The following is a 20,534-nucleotide window of genomic DNA, read 5'->3' on the forward strand; positions in this document are numbered from 1 at the left end:
ATTCCTGCTATTAGTTAATGCAAGTTAGAGAGGAAAAGGGTGTGCTTGGTTTGCTGTGAGGCATCTCCCTGCTAATGTAAACACAGCAAAATTATTGCTACTTAAGACTGAGATCACAAAGGGATCTAAATCCATCCATCCATTTTCTTCTGCTTATCCGAGATAGGGTCGCTGTGGTAACAGGTTCAGCCAGGTAGTCCGGACGTCCCTCTCCTCAGCAACGTCTTTCAGTTGCTCTGAAGGGATTCTGAGGCGTTCCCAGGCCAGATGAGATATACAGTCTCTCCCGTTGATCTAAATAATAATTGGTTTAATACATTTTGTGGCTTAGTTAGTGAGCTATATTCAATAAGGGTATTGGATTATATAGTATTTATGTAAAAATGACATAATTGTGCTGCCAAGAAGTGACAAATAGACAAATGGCAAAATATTGTTTTACTTGTCAAACAGGTGCATATTTGAGCTTTAGCAGTACATTACATGCTTCCCATGTTTTGCCCTATTGGTTTGCTAAGGGGATTTGTTGGGTTTTTCTTCTATAAAAATAAGAATAGTAGGTTCTAGATCTTACTTCGTAAAGTGACCCTCATGGACAGTGGGTACGGAAAGTATTCAGAACCCCTTACATTTTTCACTCTTTGTTATATTGCAGCCATATGCTAAAATCATTTAAGTTCATTTTTTTCCTCATTAATGTACACACAGCACCCCATATTGACAGAAAAACACAGAATGTTTGACATTATTGCAGATTTATTAAAAAAGAAAAACTGAAATATCACATGGTCATAAGTATTCAGACCCTTTGCTCAGTATTTAGTAGAAGCACCCTTTGGAGCTAATACAGCCATGAGTCTTTTTAGGAATGATGCAACAAGTTTTTCACACCTGCATTTGGGGATCCTCTGCCATTCCTCCTTGCAGATCCTCTCCAGTTCTGTCAGGTTGGATGGTAAACATTGGTGGACAGCCATTTTCAGGTCTCTCCAGAGATGCTCAATGGGTTTTAAGTCAGGGCTCTGGCTGGGCCATTCAAGAACAGTCACAGAGTTGTTGTAAAGCCACTCCTTCGTTATTTTAGCTGTGTGCTTAGGGTCATTGTCTTGTTGGAAGGTGAACCTTCGGCCCAGTCTGAGGTCCCGAGCACTCTGGAGAAGGTTTTCGTCCAGGATATCCCTGTACTTGGCCGCATTCACCCTTCCCTCGATTGCAACCAGTCGTCCTGTCCCTGCAGCTGAAAAACACCCCCATAGCATGATGCTGCCACCACCATGCTGCACTGTTGGGACTGTATTGGACAGGTGATGAGCAGTGCCTGGTTTTCTCCACACATACCGCTTAGAATTAAGGCCAAAAAGTTCTATCTTGGTCTCATCAGACCAGAGAATCTTATTTCTCACCATCTTGGAGTCCTTCAGGTGTTTTTTAGCAAACTCCATGCGGGCTTTCATGTGTCTTGCACTGAGGAGAGGCTTCCGTCGGGCCACTCTGCCATAAAGCCCCGACTGGTGGAGGGCTGCAGTGATGGTTGACTTTCTACAACTTTCTCCCATCTCCCGACTGCATCTCTGGAGCTCAGCCAAATTTTTTTTTTGTAACCTTTGCCAGATCTGTGCCTTGCCACAATTCTGTCTCCGAGCTCTTCAGGCAGTTCCTTTAACCTCATGATTCTCATTTGCTCTGACATGCACTGTGAGCTGTAGGGTCTTATATAGACAGGTGTGTGGCTTTCCTAATCACGTTCAATCAGTATAATCAAACACAGCTGGACTCAAATGAAGGTGTAGAACCATCTCAGGGATGATCAGCAGAAATGGACAGCACCTAAGTTAAATATATGAGTGTCACAGCAAAGGGTCTGAATACTTATGACCATGTGATATTTCAGTTTTTCTTTTTTAATAAATCTGCAAAAATGTCAAAAATTCTGTGTTTTTCTGTCAATATGGGGTGCTGTGTGTACATTAATGAGGAAAAAAATGAACTTAAATGATTTTAGCATATGGCTGCAATATAACAAAGAGTGAAAAATGTAAGGGGTTCTGAATACTTTCCGTACCCACTGTATGTAGCTGGGCAGGACAAAAAATATTTTACTGAGGTAAATGACTGGAGATAAGCTGGTTATAATGGTAAGATCCTTGCAGGTATGATCTTATTCCTTGGCGCCTTACACTGGCTGCCTATTCACTCACACATACATTCACACACTGATGGGGAGCAGCAGTAGAAAGCCACCAGGAACAAGTTGGTGTTTAGTGTCTTTCCCAAGGACACTTCAATATGTGAACTGGGACCACCCACTCTCCCTCCTGAGCCACAGCCGCACCCCCAAAGAGTAACTTGGTTAATGTAGTGCATTTATTAATCCATCTTAACCTGTACTCAACCTTTAAGGATGTCTTAGTCAGTTCACTCTCCCTGCTGACTTCATCTGTACACTGGTATCAGCGGGGTGTTACTAAGACAATGACATCCATATAAATTGATGTTTTGTGCTTAAGACTAAGAAACGGAGGTCAAGTAACGGCTCTGAAACTCTGAGCAATACTGTATGTGTGCAGGTATTACACTGCGTTTCACATTAACAACAACCTGAGTGCCACACTTATAGCCAAGTCAGAGATGATGAATGGTAGCTGTAGAGCTACTGATGTTTCAGTGATGATGAACTTGATGACTGGCTGGTGGGCAACACAGCCTGAGAAATTTGGCAACAGATTTCAGTGCTGACAAACAAGGATGTGTGGCTACTGTGTGGTAAACTATGGTAAATGGTAAATGGTCTTATACTTGTATAGCGCCTCTCTATGCTTTTACAGCACACTCAAAGCGCTTTTACATTATTGGGCCATTCACCCCCCAAAAAAAAAAACAATGGCCAGTGACTCTGCTTTTAGAAAACGCATGCTAGCTTCAGTTGTGAAAGCTGTTACCCTTTGCTGCAATGTTGGAGTTTGACTCTGAAGCTTACTGAGTTCTAGCTGCATATTTAAAAGTCTGAATGGCTTCTGTTTAGTGCAAACGTTTTGACTGGGATTGGCTCCAGCCCCACCTCCTGTGACCCTATTCAGGAATAAGCATTATAGATAATGGATGGGTTTGTATATAAACTTTACTATAATGATAATCAGTTTGACATGTCTTGATATTTTGTCCCAGAAGAATCTATTAATTGTAGTAAAATACAGAAATGAACTGAAGTCAGTAGTGCCTGAAAAGTTGAAAAATATTATAGTAGCATCATTTGCTAAATGGTTAGCATTAGATTTACGCTCAACAGATTAAAGCATGTGAAATTACTGCCATGGCCCTTTAATGACAAATTGTGGCTTATCTAATGTTTTAGGAACCCGAGAGCTTTCTCAATCTACTTGATCTCTTCACTACCATCTTATTCTGTCCTCATTTTCGACAGAGACATCATGTTTTGAGCTTTTTTTTGTTGTTGTTGACTGCTTGAGGTTTGCAAAAGACTGCCATGTTTCAGACAAGTGTTATGTCGTCTCATAGCAACAACAGGATCCATGCTGAGCTTCCCACATTCAGTGATGGTTGGTATACACAGGGGCTTAAAGTGTGGACTGCTAAAATCAGACTGGTGCAATTACATTGTGATGAAGTGTTAGAAACAAGGTGGGGAATTAACAGTGGCTGTCGGGCTAGTGGTAGTAAATCCTGACTGCCAGTGGTGAGTTTGTCGACTTTTTCAGGCCATCTAACATCATTCATATTTATTGCAAATTTATATGGAGCTCATAAAATAAAGTGACAGGTGAATTTGGAAATCCATCAGACTCTTCATGTAATGGTTACAGATGAGTGTTTTAGAGGGAGTTTCTCAGTCGTACCAGTCTTGGCGTCCACTGAGAAGTAAGGCTGACCCTCCAGGATGCTGTAGACCACGCGAGCACTGTTGCCATAGGTAGGGTCATCTGCATCTGTAGCCGTCAGCTGGATCACAGATGTTCCTTGGTTAAAAAACAGAGGATAGGTAAATGTGAGTTAGAGATGAGGAGGAAGGAAGATCCCAATCAGCTACACTAATGTAATCGTGCCAACAAAATAATTTGAGTGGGGTTTTTCCATCTGTGATCAGAGCTGCTTGAGGAAAAAACAATGTTTATTCACCTTTAATTCTTCATCTCTTTACCTGTTTTAGACATTTCAGGTACAGTTGCCTGGTAGGGTCCATCTAGAAACCTCGGCTCGTTGTCATTGATGTCCTGGATCTTGACGATGAACTCGGACTCAGGCTCCAGAGGTCTGTCCGTCAGGCGGTTGCGGGCCTGTGCACGGAGGACGTACTGGGCCTTCACCTCCCGGTCCAGCCTCTGTATGGCATGAATGTCTCCTGTGCTGTCATCAATGGTGAAGGTGGTGCCCGCACCCTCGCCTGTCAGGATGTATTTAATGGAGCCGTCACCTTTATCCATGTCTGAGTGGAGCTGAAGAGATGTTTACCAAAGAAAAGGAAAAGATTCTCTTTTTAATTACTTTTGGAAACATCTCAAGGATTTTGGAAAGGATGTGAGACACCAGAAAGCATTACCAAGTGCCCAAAATGCTAGTGCACTGGTCAAAAACTGCAAGGGGATCACTCTTGATAATCATCTTGCAAACACGGACAAAACTACTGTAGATCCAGAAAGTATAACAGTAGACACAGATAGAAACTAATCGAGAAGAATATAACTGGTGGTGTAGTCAGCATGAGTCCACATGCTCCCTCTTAATATAAATGTAGGTAAATTAGCATTAGAACCTCCAGGGGCGGTGTGGTTATATTGTAAGTTTTCTTTAAAACTCTGAGTAGAAATCTAATCACAGCTTGCAACCTATATGTTGCCATGGGCCCTGCAGTGCAATCGGAAGCATTTTTTGGCCTGAAAGTGCAAATGCCAGCCTGTTGATGTGCAATCACTCCTTACTTTGTACTTAGAAGGTCACCACTTATGACTAGTTACTGCCATTACACACAGAGAGCAATTAAATACCCCCATTGACGTCTGTCTTGTACAATCAACAGGTGTGCACTGCAAGCACACAGCACTGAAAAAATTTTTTTCAAGCTGACTGTAAAAGCACACTCCTTTCAAAATACTTGGTTTTGCCTTTTGTCATCTGAGTTCACTAAACAAAATCACTGAGCTGAAGTTTTCAAACAGCTAAAAGTGTGCAGCTACAGTACTTGTTCTGGTGATAGTTCAATGGCAATCTTCACAGTAACTACCATTCCCAGGCTGCAGACAATACAGTTTTTCTTATCTGTTTGGACAGCGAGCCCACCTGCACTCTCTCTGTGCAAAGCGTCATGCGGCCCAGCTCAGCCAGAATGGATTTTCTAATCAGCAGCCCATTGTGGGCTTTCACTCCATGTCTTGTGGTGATCTATCTCAGGCTGAAGCCTTAACTCTACCTCATCCGCCTTCTTCTGTGCTGATCCTTCTTTTCCACCCAAGCCTATGAAAGGAAGGAGTTTGACACTCAGGCTATCAATTACCTGCTCCGTCTTAGCCCCAGACTAAAGCCAGCATCCCCACAGCTCTGAATACTAAGTTCCTCAACACAGAGGAAGCAGGATACTGTAGGTTGAGTTGAGGGTAAAAACCTAAGGGGGGAGGCTACAGTACATCTTTCTCCTGTTTTGTCATATCCTACAATGCCTTTCTCCCTTGAGTGGTTTTCTGGGTAGTTGCCCAGCCTGTCAGAATCAATTATTTCATTCAGCTTGAAAAAAATAGGGTGAGTGGCTGGGAAAAGGATCAGTGCAAAAACACAATGTGGGAAAAAGAAGGAGGAAATTTCACAGCGATGGTAAGGCTTTTTTCACATCATGTACAGTCAACAGGTGTACAGTACTTTTTCCTAAACTCTCAGGAGTCATTACTCTCGTACCTAGGCGGAGTGTGTGAATTTTTGGACCCCATCATTTTCCCCCATATTTCAGAGTGGTGGTGAAATGACAGAATATTATATATTAGGCAGGTATGAATGTTATTTTCCAACATCTGATATAATTTACATATGACACCCACTAAATCCACCATAAAGTCCTATAATTATTTAGATTTTTGCTCAAGCCCTGTACATAAAACAAACTTCACCCAAAACCACTTTTTCCATTGATGTTGTGACAATTTTTATAGCAGTTTGCAAGACTGTGTCTCGCCACTGATGATGACTGGCCTTACAACTGTGGATCAATTGTTCGATTCACTTTAGCGACTAAGCCATCAAAGTGCTCCTTTGTGAGCATCCCTCCTCTGGTTTTTTTTTTCATAGCATGTCAGTTGGGTTGCAGATATGATGTCCACTTCTGTAGAACAGGACAGACTAAATGAAGCCTCAGTATGAGCCAATTAATTCAATCACTGCTGCCTGGCTCTGGTTCAAAGCAGAGAGAAGAGATGGAGTCTTAGTATGGACACTGTGCATCCAGGGATTTTTTATTTATTTATTTTTTAGAGTCATTGAAGTTTGCTTCTGCCCACCTGTGGTGTGTGTGCCCAGCGCTGGCCAAGGCTACTGAGCTCCCCTATAGATCTTTTAGTTTGAAAGTCGTGCTTGAATTTTCTTAGCAGTACTTTCACGACAGTCGCACCAAGTGGAGTGGTCATACAGAAAACCTGCTACGCTGCTAGGCCAGAGACCCATGAGCTTTGGATTTCCTCAGGTGACACATCTACAGTATGTGCATGCATCTACGGTAGTTGGCAACTGAAACGTCACCTCTAAGTAAAATTGAACATTATCACGGGAGGATTTACTGAAGGTTTGTTATATTGGAGTGCATTAGTTTTTGCTGGTTGTCACTAATAATCTGATGACTGAGCGTATGTCTGCATGTGTATGCATGTGTATGCACATGTAATCAGCACCTACCTTTCCAATATATAGTGGTTCCAGTCCAGTGTACTCCTCCAGGACAAAGAACTGGTTCCACACCCAGCCTCGTCTCACCCTCTGGAGCAGCACTTCGCTGCCTGTGCTGTCCTCCTCTGTGGGCTTACCCACAAGGCTGTGAGGCAGAAGTGTCAAAATGCAGAGAGTCACAGGGAGCAAGGTGCTGGCAACTGCTGCAAGTTGTAAAAGATCTCCCATTGTGAAGCAACGATGTGAAGACTTTTTCTCTTTCTTCACAGGCACAGTTCTTGGTCCTTTCTTTCTGGCTCCTGGAAGAGAACAAAAATGATGCATCTCAGTTTTGTGTCCTTTTGGACATCGTCATCCTTTTGTTGTATACCAAGCCCTAGTTTGTGTTGCATTGTTGGAGATGTGCAGATGGCACATACGTGCTTCCTACTCCCTGCCTCCAGATTAGTTCTCTACTCTTGGTTTGTATTGTGTTACAATGTTTGTGCCTTATCACAGCTGAGTGGAAGGGCTCCTCTTATACTGTCGATGTGATCACATGGAGGAGGAGAGGAGGTAATATGAAGGGACATTTATAAGGATTATCGGTGATTTCAGAAATTCATCTGCAGTGTTTGTATTATCTGCCAACAGCAGCTAACGTTAGCTAGCAAAGGCTGAGATCAGGGTGCAGAGTCTAACGATCTTGTAGACAGGATCTATAGGTCCACTCCAAGTTATCTACAGTCACCTACGGTTATCCATCTTGAATTACCGCAGTCAGTAAACTAAGAGCTAAATGACTTAAGGGATCAAGAAAAAAGAAAACAAAAAACAAGACTGTATCCAGGTAAATACAGTGCACACCTCCAAAAAGTGGCGCCCCGTCCCAACATTCAACACAGCATGACGTGCCTTCACATTTTCTATATCTGCTTCTGCTGTATTTATTTTATCTACTGTAGATAAAATATATTCATGTCATGCTGACACACTGAAAACACTGAGAATGTCAAGTGTTTAGGTAACTATGTTGTCCCCAGCTTAGTTTGGCATAAAGTTGACAATCTGGGCAAATGGATAAACTGTTTGTCAAGGAATAATTTCACCACATACATTAGCTTTCTCCACAACCACAAATCTTTATTTATCTGTTGGTGTATGCATTAAACAAACGGGAGCTTCAGAGGTGTCTCTAGGTATATTTTAAACTTTGTAGATTGCCAGGCTGGGAGTTTTCCCTAATCTGAAGGTTATAATACTTTTAAAAGAACAGTTTTGCATTTTGGGAAATATGCTTATTTGCTCTTTTGCACAAAGTTGGATGCAAAGATTGATACTACTGTCTGTGTGGACCAAGAGCAGGTAGGTGCTTATCTTAGCTTAGCTTAAAGCTTAGCTTAGCATAAAGGTTCCAGAATATCTACCACAAAAAAGGTGTTATTTTTAAGTATAGGGAAAAAGCCCAGCAAGCTGTTTTCACCCGCTCCCAGACTTTATGCCAAGCTAAGCTAATTGCCTATTGGCTTTAACTGCATCCTTAACATACAAAGTGGTATCAGTTTTCTCATCTAACTCTCCATAAGACAGTAAATAAGTAAAGTTTCTAATAATGTTGATAATTTCTTGTCACGATTTTCTAAATATATCTACATAAAGGTAGCTGATATGCACCTATTCACGTTTCTTTTTGCTGAAACTCCAGAAATTTGCTTAAAACTTTTAATGAAAGCATAGCTAATGTCACCTTTTAGAGCTTGGAGGAGAAAAGAGAAATGATAGCACCAGCTTAAGCTCCTTTGCCTCCAGCTCGGTACAATCAGGCGTTTCACATTGTCAGGAAAAATAAACCACAGTCTTTCCCTTTTTTCATGTCACGGTGAGGTGAGCTCTTCACACCTACTGTATAAGGCCCGGGGGTGTGATGTTCTGAAATTGTGTGTATCTGTTAACACCCCTGCTCAGCTTTTCTCACACCATGCTCTACAAGTTACTTTCAGCGCTGCACACCACTCATTACAAGTGTCCCCCCCCCCATATCGCAAGTTTTGAGTGGCTCTCTGGTAGGATAGGGATGGATGTTGGACTTTATGCTTCTAAATATTTCTCGCCTCTGCATTATTCTTTTTTGATACAAACATCATTGGTCATTTCCACAAATTTTATGCAGGAGATGCTTTTTAAGGATACACATAGACTTTTTTTTAGATAATGAATACCTTTTCACATGCAGCACCTACCCTCCCTCTTTCCATCTGCATCTTTATGTATTAGGAGGCCAGCTGCATCTGCCCGCTCTTGCTGCATTAACGGGCTCAGGGAAAATAGGCAGATTTATGGTCAAAAGGCAGAGAGAAATAAGTGAGGGTGGGGAAAAGGAAAAGAAAAGCAAATAGGCTGTTAGCAGGGGGGAGATGGAAACGTTGGTGCCAAAAAAGTAGAAGAAAGAGAGAGACTGGTTGACTCCATTATGTTTTGTAAGAGAGAGTGCATTGTGCTGCTGTAGACTCTCTCTGAATCGCCAAACTGAGTTAATCATTGTTGAAGAGGCACAAAAGGCAAGGAAGGGTGGGGGGCGTGGCTGCATTGTCAGCGGGAGGCTGGTCCGAGTGTGTGTGCGCATGCATTTATGTTAATTTCATTTCTGAGAGAGACAAACCATGTGAGGGCCACTTGGCAGGATGGCTGACACTTGACCTGACTGCTCCCCTCTTTTCTGTCTATTCAAGCTGCCTGGTTGCGATTGTGAAGTAAAATTAGCTCCTGTTCTTCGCTCACAAACCCCTGGCCTCCCCTCTCAACCCCTCCCCTCAAAGGTCACAGCTTGCACCTGAGCATTTTGGACCATTTTGTTGTAGCTAATGAGGTCACATGCTATGTAACTGTGCTGGCAAAACATTTCACACATCTTTCTTTTGCTAATCGTATGACATTTCACTTTAAAAAAAAAAAAAAGCAGCTGGTGTTTGCCGCACAGGGAAGGGATGGGAAGACGAAGGGTGGAGGAGCAATCACATGCAAATGCTTAAGGCGAGGAACTATTTTCCCACCAGGCTGAAACATTCTTTCCACTTGGAAATCTGCCTTTATATTCAAAAGAAAATGATATGATTTTAAGTTATCTAGAAAACACTATAGGAAGAACTGAAGTCAAAATGGCAAAAGAGACAAGGTGTTTGCTGAAGGGAGAAACTGAGTGACAGTGGAAGCGACATTGATTGTCAGGGGGAGCAGCTGGTGTGACAAAATGATGGGCCATATTGTTGTATCATCTTACTCCAAGTCCACCTGCTGCTCCATTAACTGCAATTTGACAACAACAGACTCTATCAAACCGTTCCTACATGAGAGGACAAGATGAATGTTTCTGCAGTGAAGCAGAGCAAAGAGAAAACAACTGCTACAACACGACCGACCTCCACTGAGCTGAGGCGTTGTACCTAATGTGGCCGACCCCACCTGTTTAATGAGGTGCTAATGCCCAAATTAACAATGTGTGTAACCATTCTTTCATAATAACTCACAGAAATACTCTTGGAAGTCTTTGGTATTTTTAAGGCACAGACTTGAATGTGTTGAAACTTAAACTTACGATTGGGATGTTTCATCAGATTCTTCAGATGAACTGATTCTCAGTTTGCTCACACATGAGCTACATTTTAAATGATACCCAGCCTATTAATAAGGCAATACTGTGAAAACTGTACTGTTAAATGTGATCATGCTCAAAAACTTATTCATTTAATGCAAAGTTAATCTTTTACTATCAATAATCAGGTGATTTAATGCTGAACATTACCTTGTTTTAGCTTCTTAAATGTTAAGAGTTGCTGCTTTTCTTTGTCTGATCTAATAGTAATAGTATTTGTTCAGACAAAACAAAGTGTTACCTTGGGCGTTACAACATTACAATGGACATTTTTCATTATTTATGAAGATTTATTGTTCAAATGATTAATTGCTTTATCATGAAAATAATCGTTAGTTCAGGCCCTTATGTCATCCAGAACCTCATCCTGACATTTTGGTCAAACTGTTCACTGGGGTTACCAAGGCACAATATGTGGTACGTTAGTGATGGTTCCTGTTTAAGTGCTATATGGGGCATTATTAAGTCTTAATTTCACAGTGACCATGTCTGTGCTCCACTCATCTCTGCTCTAAAAAGAGGCCTCCCAGACTGTGGAAAAGGTCCTTAAAAACTGGGTGGACCCATGAAAAAGGGTTCCACCCGCCCTGGCAGAGCGAAACGTCATGGCCAATTTGTTAACCACAATTGATTTTGCATGGTGGAAAGCGATGCCACCATGAAGGCTCTGGGTGTCTCCGACGCAGGCGAGGGGCCGCATCAAAGCGCTGTTTTAGATGTGGTGAACTACCTTTCAATGAACCAAGTGGGAACTGTTGCAAAATATAGAAGGGGATTGTTAAATACAGCCCCTGAGGCTGATTTCACTTTCCAGCCTGAGAGCTGAGTGTGGCGAGCTGTGCAGCATAGTTTTTTACATTTCTCATCTTTATTTGTTTATTTGCACATAGTTCAGTTTAGAATCTGCTGCTGCACTAATTTTATTTTTCAGGCAGTAGTATGTCTTCTGGTATTTTTTTGTGTGTAAAGACTGAATCAAATGACCATGGGCTTCATTTATAACCACTGTGTACAGACAAAATGGGCTTGAAATGTGTACACCACGTCCCATGGTATAAGTTGGGATTTATGAAAACCAACTTGATGTAATGACACGCACACCTGTACGCGCACATTTTGGATATGAGAGAAATTGGCAACATGGATGGTAAAGTAGTGAACTGAGTTTAATTTAGCTTCATATCAAACCAATAATTCTATATATGTGATAAAACTAGAGCCTGCACTGTTGTATTGTGGTTGTGCTTGTAGGACACTAATTATTCCAGAAGCACATCTCCGTTTTAAAAGATACAAAGCAAACCCAAATCTTAAGCAGTTACATATGTGATTCATTATTACACTCTCACTACTGAGCGTCTGGCGCTGGTTCTTCATCACTTTCCAAAACAGTCAGAGTTCACAGGAGAAGACTGGGCTGTACGAGCTGGCGTGCACCACAGTGGTGGCGTGACGTTCTGTGTGTCAGGTTTGGGAAGCTCTGACTCACATTTCCCTGAAATAAACTTAGAATATCCTGGTTTCTTGCCATCTCATCCACATAAAGTGATGACATGCATGACTAATTTTTAACCAAGTCCTCTAATTCTCAAAGTTTCTGGCCCATTAAAACTAATTTGTTTTCATATATTTTTTGTTTTGTGTAAAATCCCTCCTCCTCTCTGCCTTCTCCTGTCACCTCACATACACATTTACTACACCTCTTTTCATCTGCAGCTGAGAGAATCATATACTGTAGATTTTGGTGTTAAATTATGTTTGTTCTTTTTTTTTTATATTGATACTGTGATTTCATCAGCTAATCTAGTTATCTACACATTTTCATGCATAAAAATACAAAGCAGTGAGAGCAAGGCCTATAAATTAGCCACCTTTAATTTTCTCCACAGGATCAGTTTAATTAACTGGAGATATTTTGGGTGGAATATGTACCTCTCCAAAGTGTGCACATTCTCAGGTTGATTGTGGCTTCTAAAGGGAATTTGCATTGAAGCGTGTGCTCAGTTTTATACACCTGATTATTTTTCATTATGTGTGTGTTTTGTGCACATGTAATAAACATTTGGTATGGATCATGCACATAAATGCGGCCCCAGATGTGGTTTTTAAAGCAAAGTCTTTACTGCCACTGCCTCCAGCAAGGACCCTGCTTCCTCAGCTGGCTCCCATGGAGGGACGACAGGTTCAAGGCAGAGTCAGGCTAAAGGAGGTGTGTATTCTGGCCAAACTCTCTCAAGATCACACAGTTGTTTTGGTGTGGGTATAAATATGAGTTCTCTGTGGCTGCACAGCATGCCTGTGTGTGTATGTGTCAGGCCCCTGCCCTCGATTCGTTCTCATTCCTCTAACCCTGGCTCCCTCAGGACAGGGACGCTGGCATGGGGTCAGGCTTTGAACCTGCCTTTGCCATGCTCTCTTGTAGGGAGCTCCCCAGGCCTCAGCATCTGCAGCTGTGCGCACTGCCAGTGCTGTGCCCTGACGAGTGTTGCACTCCCTGTGGCTCTCTTACTGTAAGATATTTTTAATTACTCATCCCTTTGTACACTCTATCTGCCATTGTGTGCCGACTGATCTTCAGAGGTTTGTTCAACCATCTGCTGCTCCTGATTCTGTACCCTCCAATAAAATTTTATTTATATATATGAAATTATAATTGTATTCCTCCTCTCTTTTTCATCCTCTGTTACATCTGTGTTGCTTTTATGTCAAACTCTGTGCTCACATTTAGTTTTCCGTTTGATTCTTTAATCCTTTTTCTCATTTTGGACTCACCCCTTCTCTTCCCCAGTGCACATGAAGTTCATTCATTGCTCAGTAGAGGCCATAAAAGAAGGCTTGTCATTTATGGAGAAATCAAATCACACAGAGTGGCATTCTTCGCAGGCACTGGTCCATGGAAGTGATGTCACCGTGTATAAGTGTCATCTGGAAAGTTTGCAATCAGTCTCGCTATGCTGCAGACTAAACAGTGGCATGTTTGGGATGGATCTGTTGTTTACCACTGAGCTCGTGATTTCTATTAAGTTTTGTTGAGAGACAGAACTGGATGTCAAGTTTTCATCTATCAAATAAACAAAAGTACAGTAGTTGTCTTTGAAATGTAGTGAAGACGCAGAAAATGAACATATTCGAGTAAAGTACAGAGTGTGCTTGATTCAGTGTCTTTAGTTACTTTCCTCCATTGTGTTTGAATCTGTATATGAACACAGTTTTGGACCGTTCCCTGTGCTGAAGTGTGATTTAAGATATCAGACATCACTGCAGAACCATGACAGGTACTGTTAATATGGACTCCTGTGTCCGGTGTTCATCTTTCAGAGGACCCTTCACTGCCTCTCACTGACACTGATAATAGCAAGAGAAGTCTTCCTGCCCCGGTGAGGGCGCACATGCCAGTGTAGCTCTTATTTGTAAGCTCCAGCTTACAAGACAGGCAGTAGATTAATGAATTTGATAGAGAGAAAAAATTAATCTGTCCACATCTCGAGAAGCGAAAACCTCGTCTCAGGCTGAGGAACGAGGTCTGACTGCCAAACAGAGGTCCGTAAAGAGCAGATAGGCCTCTCCTTCAGTGTGACTTGTTTGAAGCAGTGACAGTGCAGACGTGCTGAAAATTGAAACCACGCTTTGAGCCTGAGTTCATGTTCACAAAACTTTTTTTAATAAGCCACTGAAACCTCCCAGCTGAGGATGGACTCAGGATATTCACCGTGACCTACTTTTGACAGCTATACACACAATATATTTGTTTCTGGAAGCATGGTTTATCAATTAACATAAAAATTGAGCTAACCATCAGCTGCAGTAACAATAATGCACTCCCACCTTGAGTCACTCAGAGCTGAGCTATTCCCAGTCATCCTTAGTCATTCTCACCATTCCTTGTTTACAGCTTGAATGTATTATTGCCATTTCTTATGAGTGCTATTGTGTTTTTAAAAAACATGACCGGTCAAAGTCAAGGATTATCATTTTTGAAGTAAAAATTCCATGCCTTACCTTTTCAACTTTATTCCTTTTTCTCAGTTCTTCTTCTGTAAAAAAACGCTCATTTTTTTCTTCTTCTTTTATCTCTGTTCTTCTTCTCCCTGCATACACACACTAATTTGCCCTTGTAAAAGTTGTTAAAGCTGCTGTCTGCAGTGATCAGTTTCCCTAAAGTCACCTTGAGTCCATGCTGTCTCTCACCACTCTCTTTGTGAAGTTCTCCCTCTCTTCACCTATACATATATATTTATTGTTGTGCTGCCTCTACTCTGTCACTGCTGCTTTTTTGCTTCTCATAGCTGTGTACACACTCTCATCCCTGGTGTTGCCTATCTAGAGACCCAATCAGAGTAAAGGACCAATTGCTCCTCTCTTTACAATCAGTGGGACGGCCTCCCTCGGCTCCAGCGTAATCCAACAATCTGCAGCCTCAGGCAAGGGAAGGAGTAGCGGGTTGAGACAAGGTGGAGAAAGAAGAGGAGGAGGAGGGAGTCATGAGGGGATGGGGGATCAAAGTGGTGGCATGAAATCAGGCAAGTAAAGGATAGAGGAATAAGACAGGAACACATGAGGTGGTAGATAGTGAGCAGTGGAGGGAAATGCTCTTGCACGCACCACAAAAGCAACTCAGGATATTTGCAAATGGATAAAGTGACCAGTGTGGCAGGGAAATGCTAGTATGTATGGAGATTGGTAGGGGTGCAGGGTCTTTCGATCACTGACTAGCGAAGTAGAAAATTCAAAAGATGAGGAAAAAAAATCATTTTGCCTTAATGCATTTTAATGAGCTGGTTTTGTACACGACTGGATCTGTAGAGGGATTTGTGGGCATAAAAGATGAACCTTTAAACTGCATTATATTCTGCTGCTTGCCCAGTCAGAGTCAAAGCAATTAGTTTTCCAAATTGGCAAAAAGCCCCCGAAAAATTAGGTGCACGCAAATACACACAAAAAGCGCAGTGACAGATTAGTCATGGTCACGGAGATCGGATCCCTGTTTAGTGCTAAGCAAGAAAATAGCAGTGTTTCATTTAAGTAATCATGGAATTAATGCAGCACAGTCGAGTTTTCAGAGTTGAGTTGCTTGTAAATTTTTCCTCAAAAGAAGAAGGACTGGGGAAGTGAAATCATATTGGAGATGTATTCAACCATGTGCAAAGAGGAATGAGAATATATTGCACAGAAACAAGAAGTGTTCTAGGCTGCTGCTTCAGTTCTTATTTAGTGTTTTCTCATTACATTGTCTGAGCTGTTTCCATATCATATAAGGGAGGGCGATTCAGGCATAAGCTACCAAAGTTTTGAGTTCCTCTACTATTCGTAGCCAAGTGGGACAACTTTGCTCTTTCTTTTTCCACTCGACAGCCGCTTGACTCTCCTTAATCTTCCTGACAGAGTAATTTGGCGCGTTGTACAGCTCTAAAAATACAGATGAAGGCTGTTGTCACCCGCCGAGACAGATGGGCAAAAGGTTGTACTTCTCCATCAGTTCAATATTTTTTTTCTTTGTCCCTTTCAATATGGCTTCTTTCTTATTTGGCAGGTCATTCTTCTTCACCAGTAGGCCCCCATGCCCCTTCCCTCCCCACCCCTCATTCCCTGGTGCCCTCCCTGTCGTCTTTGTCTCTTTGAAGACCTGACTGGTTAGAGTCCCAGCCAATCTATCAGCGAATGCTTGACTGGGCCCCCAGAAAGAGGCAAGGCTCCTTCTTTGTTGGGTTGAGCTGCAGAGAGGGTGGCATTCAGGCCATTGATCAGCACCTTCCATCACTAGGCAGAGCAGAGGATAATAATTGGCAGAACAAATTGATCCTATAGGGCTCATGGAAGGGCCTCTGTCTGTTTTTAAAGTCTGTTATAGTGGTAGGCGTCTGGAAAACAAGTCCCTTCAGGCCCCCTCACAAAAGCTCAGATCTGCCTTACAAATAGATTGGATACAGTTATGTTCTGCATGTTGTTGGACTTTGGTTTAGCAGTAATATGCAGGATGCTCTAGGGACACGGTGCTTTCACACATTGGATCAAGTACGCCTACTCTTAAAGTTTGAGGGCTGTAGGTTAAAGAAAGGCCATGACTTGTTCTGTCACCTCAGAGTACCTTTTACCAAGACTTTGGCTGTTCGGATCTTTCATTAGGAAAGCAGATTTCATGGTCGTTTGAGTTACATATCCTCTTATGTCAAGTATCCTCTGTTACCGGTTTGTTATCACTCCAATCAGCAGTCATTATTTTAAAAGAGGCGGTTTATTCTTGGCATGATGTGCTGATTAAACATAATGAAGTATTCTGATACAGGAAAATAAGAGACAATGCAGAGTCAATGATTTAGACAACGCAAATTTTAGGGCAACACTTAGGCAGAATTTGGTACATGTAAAAACACCAGCGCCTGTACTTCTCTGTGTAAGCCCACACACTGCAGGGCAGCAGCTAATGGTGACTTTAGTAGTGATCATTTTTTCAATTAATTATTTACTTTATACTATATAATGTCAGAAAATTGTGAAAAATTTTTCAATTCAATTTGCAGTGTTATTCAATTTGCAACAGTTTAGAACAGAGAGAGGCAGCAAATTGGAGAAAATAGAACAATTGTCAGTTGTCAACTGGCTGCTTCATGCTTCAGCAGTAAAAAGCTGTAGCACTTATTTTTTTTATTCATGTCTCATTTAAACAGTTGTGCACACACGACTGTCCACCTTCTATCGGTGAACACGTTGTGACAGTGTCTCTATGTGGTGTTATAAACTGACATTGCTAACAGTGGCTAACCTGGCTTGAACTGGTATTATGGTTAACTGAAACTGGAACAGTGAACTTGGGCATGATGTCACTCCCAGCTCTGACTTCCGGGTTCTATGCGTTTGCCTCGGTTGTGTCAGCAACTAAGAAGACAGTTACAGGTTTCTAAAGCTCTGTCCTCCATTGAAAAGAAACTCCTGACTTGAGATTGAAAGTTAAATAAGTTTGTAGTAGTGCTGTGCATCCAATAGGCAATTAACAATAATGACAACAATTAGGCTCACTGGACTTGATGACAAACGCAGCCCAGGAAGGCAGGAAGGTAATACCCTGCTCGCCATATGCCATTCTTTAGCCTCACCTAAACTGTAACGGTCTTCAGACGTAATAACCTAAACAAATTCAGTTGTGTGTACTGTATCACTTTGCCAGCACAACCACCACCAGGGGAAAGCATGAAAGAGGGTTAGGTTTCAGAAGAATAAGACGGGAGAGCGCCGGTGAGAGGGAGCAAAACCCCCATGTCATCTTAGATAAGAGTAGCAGCTCTCTTTGCTTCTGCTTTAGATTAAAAATGTCATGGAGCAGAACAAGCCCGAATACAAAGCGCTTCTGTGTGTCTTTGGGGTGTGCAGTCAAGCCTTTTCATGTCTGATTTTGGATATAGGTCAAAACAGGTCTTTGTTGAAGGATGTGGATTTGTATACACAAGCCAAGTTCACAACTCGAGCAGTAACCTTTACAGTAATTGGTGGAAAGGACAAAAATAAAATGTTTGGCCTTAATTGTAAGGCATCAGAAAGAGTGAACTGTGACATTAACTGCATGCCTGGCATCATCGGACTTCCTGCTTCGCACGCTCTTGTCTCAGACAAGCTGTGTCTTTCAAGATCCCATTTTCCTGGTGACCTTTTCACCGTTTCTCCCTCTCATGTCTGAGCTATGCCACCTCGGCAGGGTATCAACTTTCACTCCACCGTGTTAGACTTTGCCATTCGTGTGCAGCTCATTGCCAAGCCTCTGCTGTGACAAGCAGTGGCATTCTGCTTGGGATAAAAGGCTCTCCAGGCTGTTTGATGCGGTATTCCAGCAGGGATAGGCAGGGACTTGGCCTTGATGAGCTGACAGGAACTGTGGAGACATGGGGCCTCGAAGCAGGAGGACCGCAAGCCTCAGGAACAGCTTAACTTACTCTGATATTTACCCCTCCCTGTTTTATGATTTTCCATAACCACTACTTCTCTGTTCTGACCCTATGACCCTGTCTCTGCAGCTGAATTAAGGGGAGCACACATGTTGCGACTGATTCAAGCAATGAACATAAATGCATGCAGTACATGAAATGCTGAATTATGCATGTTTTCTGTATGCAGTGTTATTCCTGCTTAATTATTTACATGTAGCCAGCATAAATGAATGTAGAAGGAAGAGGGACAGATGTTTCTCCGAAAAATAATGTCCCACGTACGAGTATGTTAACTTCAGCATTTGGAAAGTTTTTCATAAACAGCTTTTTCCAAAATTAGTGAACCTAAACTAAACTTATGGACACAGTATTTCTGTTTCAAAAGGGCTCATGCCTGAGCAACTGCCTGTGTCTCATACCAGCAGGTCTGGCTGAGTCTAATTCCCTACCCCCTCTTCCCAGAGTCAATAGAATAACAATTAGGGGGAGTGTGCGCACTTCATTACACGTTTGGTATGCACAGGCGGCCACGTCTAACTAGAAACAAACACACACAGGATGAGTGTCTACTTTGTTGGTTTCTGTGTGTTTGTAGTTCCACACTGATCCAGTGATCAGAGGAGGAAATAGTTGAGGGGGAGTTTAAACAAAGCCGTCTGCTGCTCTTCTTCCACCTTGAAACATACCCGACTTCTCACAGTAGAAAAAAAACAAAGTGTTAAGTCTTTTTTCTTTCCCAGCTACATACACATGATCAATCTAAGCAGAGAAAAGGCACATGAGTTAGAGCAGCAGGAAAGGATGCTTGATTTGTTCTGTTATAACCATTGTCTAAGACATTCTACTTGTTCAACACTGTAGGAGAAGCTGTTGTCCAATCTTGGCCAACTAGTCATTAATGCATCATTAGGATACAATAAGGAAGTCGTCCTCCCACCTGCTGTTTTACTCCTAAGGTCTGTAAAGGTACGCTTGGTTGAATTGAGCAGGGGGAAATATATTTTTCTGTCACCTGGCAACTAAAAGCTTCAAAGGGCCTGTTCATCTCAGAAGGTCTTGGATCCAAAAACCTTTGCTTTGTCACTGGCTTTATTCTTATAAACATTCAATATGGGGGTCAAAGAAGCTTGGACTGTAGATGGTGAACCCTTTTACCAGTGAACAAGACTTTGTTCTCTGTGCACTTACGGCGATTATGTTTAAGACTCCCTTGTTGGTGGCTTTATAAGCTGTACCTGGATAAAAGGTGCATATGTTTGTTTTATGTATGTGTGTGGTTTTGTAAGCACTGGTCAGCCTCTGTGCACCCTCATGTGAGTGAACATCAGGACAAAGAAGAGAGCATTAGCATTAAACACCCTGTATGACCACATGAGATGGAGAAGGGATAAAAAGATTAAGGGAGAGGTAGTGGTACAATATACCACAATAAAGATCAGTTGACGGAGCTGAACACTGGTATTTAACATTATCTAAATGTGCTTAGTTGCGACCTCTAAATGATACTAATTTCACTTTATAGTATGCACATTATATGTGTTCTGACTGTGTTGTTACAGTGCTAGCAGAGAAAGGTGTAGAATAGTAAATGGACAAAAACAGGAAAGCAGGATGACACTGTGGTTTAAGTGGCTGCTTGATTCAGAGTAAAATCTGGCACCTGTGTTTTCTAGTCGATTTACTAATCTCCCCAAAGGACTATGCTGGGGTTGCAACCCAGGGATCACAAAAACATCTCTCTGTGATGGCTCTAATGACTCTACTGCTGTGCTCAGAACCATAGTGAAGCAGGATCCCGGGCTGCTGAATCCGCAGGCGTCTAAGAAATGTCACCATCAGTTATTTCTGTAATTTGTGTGCTGGATAGACAGCCACAAAAAGTAAAGGAGAATTTTAATACCTCATTTACAGAGCTGACAAAAACTATTCCAAGAATATAGAAACATTTGGCAGTGATGAAAGTAGAAGAAGGCAGACTGGGGCTCCTAAAGTCAGAAGTAACTGCCATCATTGCTGCTCCTGGTATACATGTTCTGAAGATGTGACACTTCTGGGACTGATCTGGGCTTTTTCTGTAGGAAAATTAAACCAGAATTCATTCCTCATGTGCA

The 20,534-nt window shown here is 42.0% G+C and overlaps 1 protein-coding gene across 2 annotated transcripts in view; it reads right to left on the reverse strand.

Annotated features, from left to right (window-relative positions):
* LOC109962712 (cadherin-20-like) overlaps positions 1-20,534 on the reverse strand; it is a 65,206-nt gene that overhangs the window by 13,128 nt on the left and 31,544 nt on the right. The window contains exons 1-4 of one of the 2 annotated variants that reach the window (XM_020604660.1): positions 14,507-14,588; positions 6,889-7,178; positions 4,157-4,451; positions 3,855-3,974 (exon numbers count right to left, since the gene is read on the reverse strand). In XM_020604660.1, coding sequence (XP_020460316.1) covers positions 3,855-3,974; positions 4,157-4,451; positions 6,889-7,107 — 634 coding nt within the window. In that variant the 5' untranslated portion in view covers positions 7,108-7,178; positions 14,507-14,588. Of the gene's footprint in view, positions 1-3,854; positions 3,975-4,156; positions 4,452-6,888; positions 7,179-14,506; positions 14,589-20,534 lie in introns of those variants that run through there. The other variant, XM_020604650.1, reaches the window with a different exon arrangement.

This window comes from Monopterus albus, unplaced genomic scaffold, assembly GCF_001952655.1.
Source record: "Monopterus albus unplaced genomic scaffold, M_albus_1.0 scaffold3.1, whole genome shotgun sequence".
Lineage (NCBI taxonomy): Eukaryota > Metazoa > Chordata > Actinopteri > Synbranchiformes > Synbranchidae > Monopterus > Monopterus albus.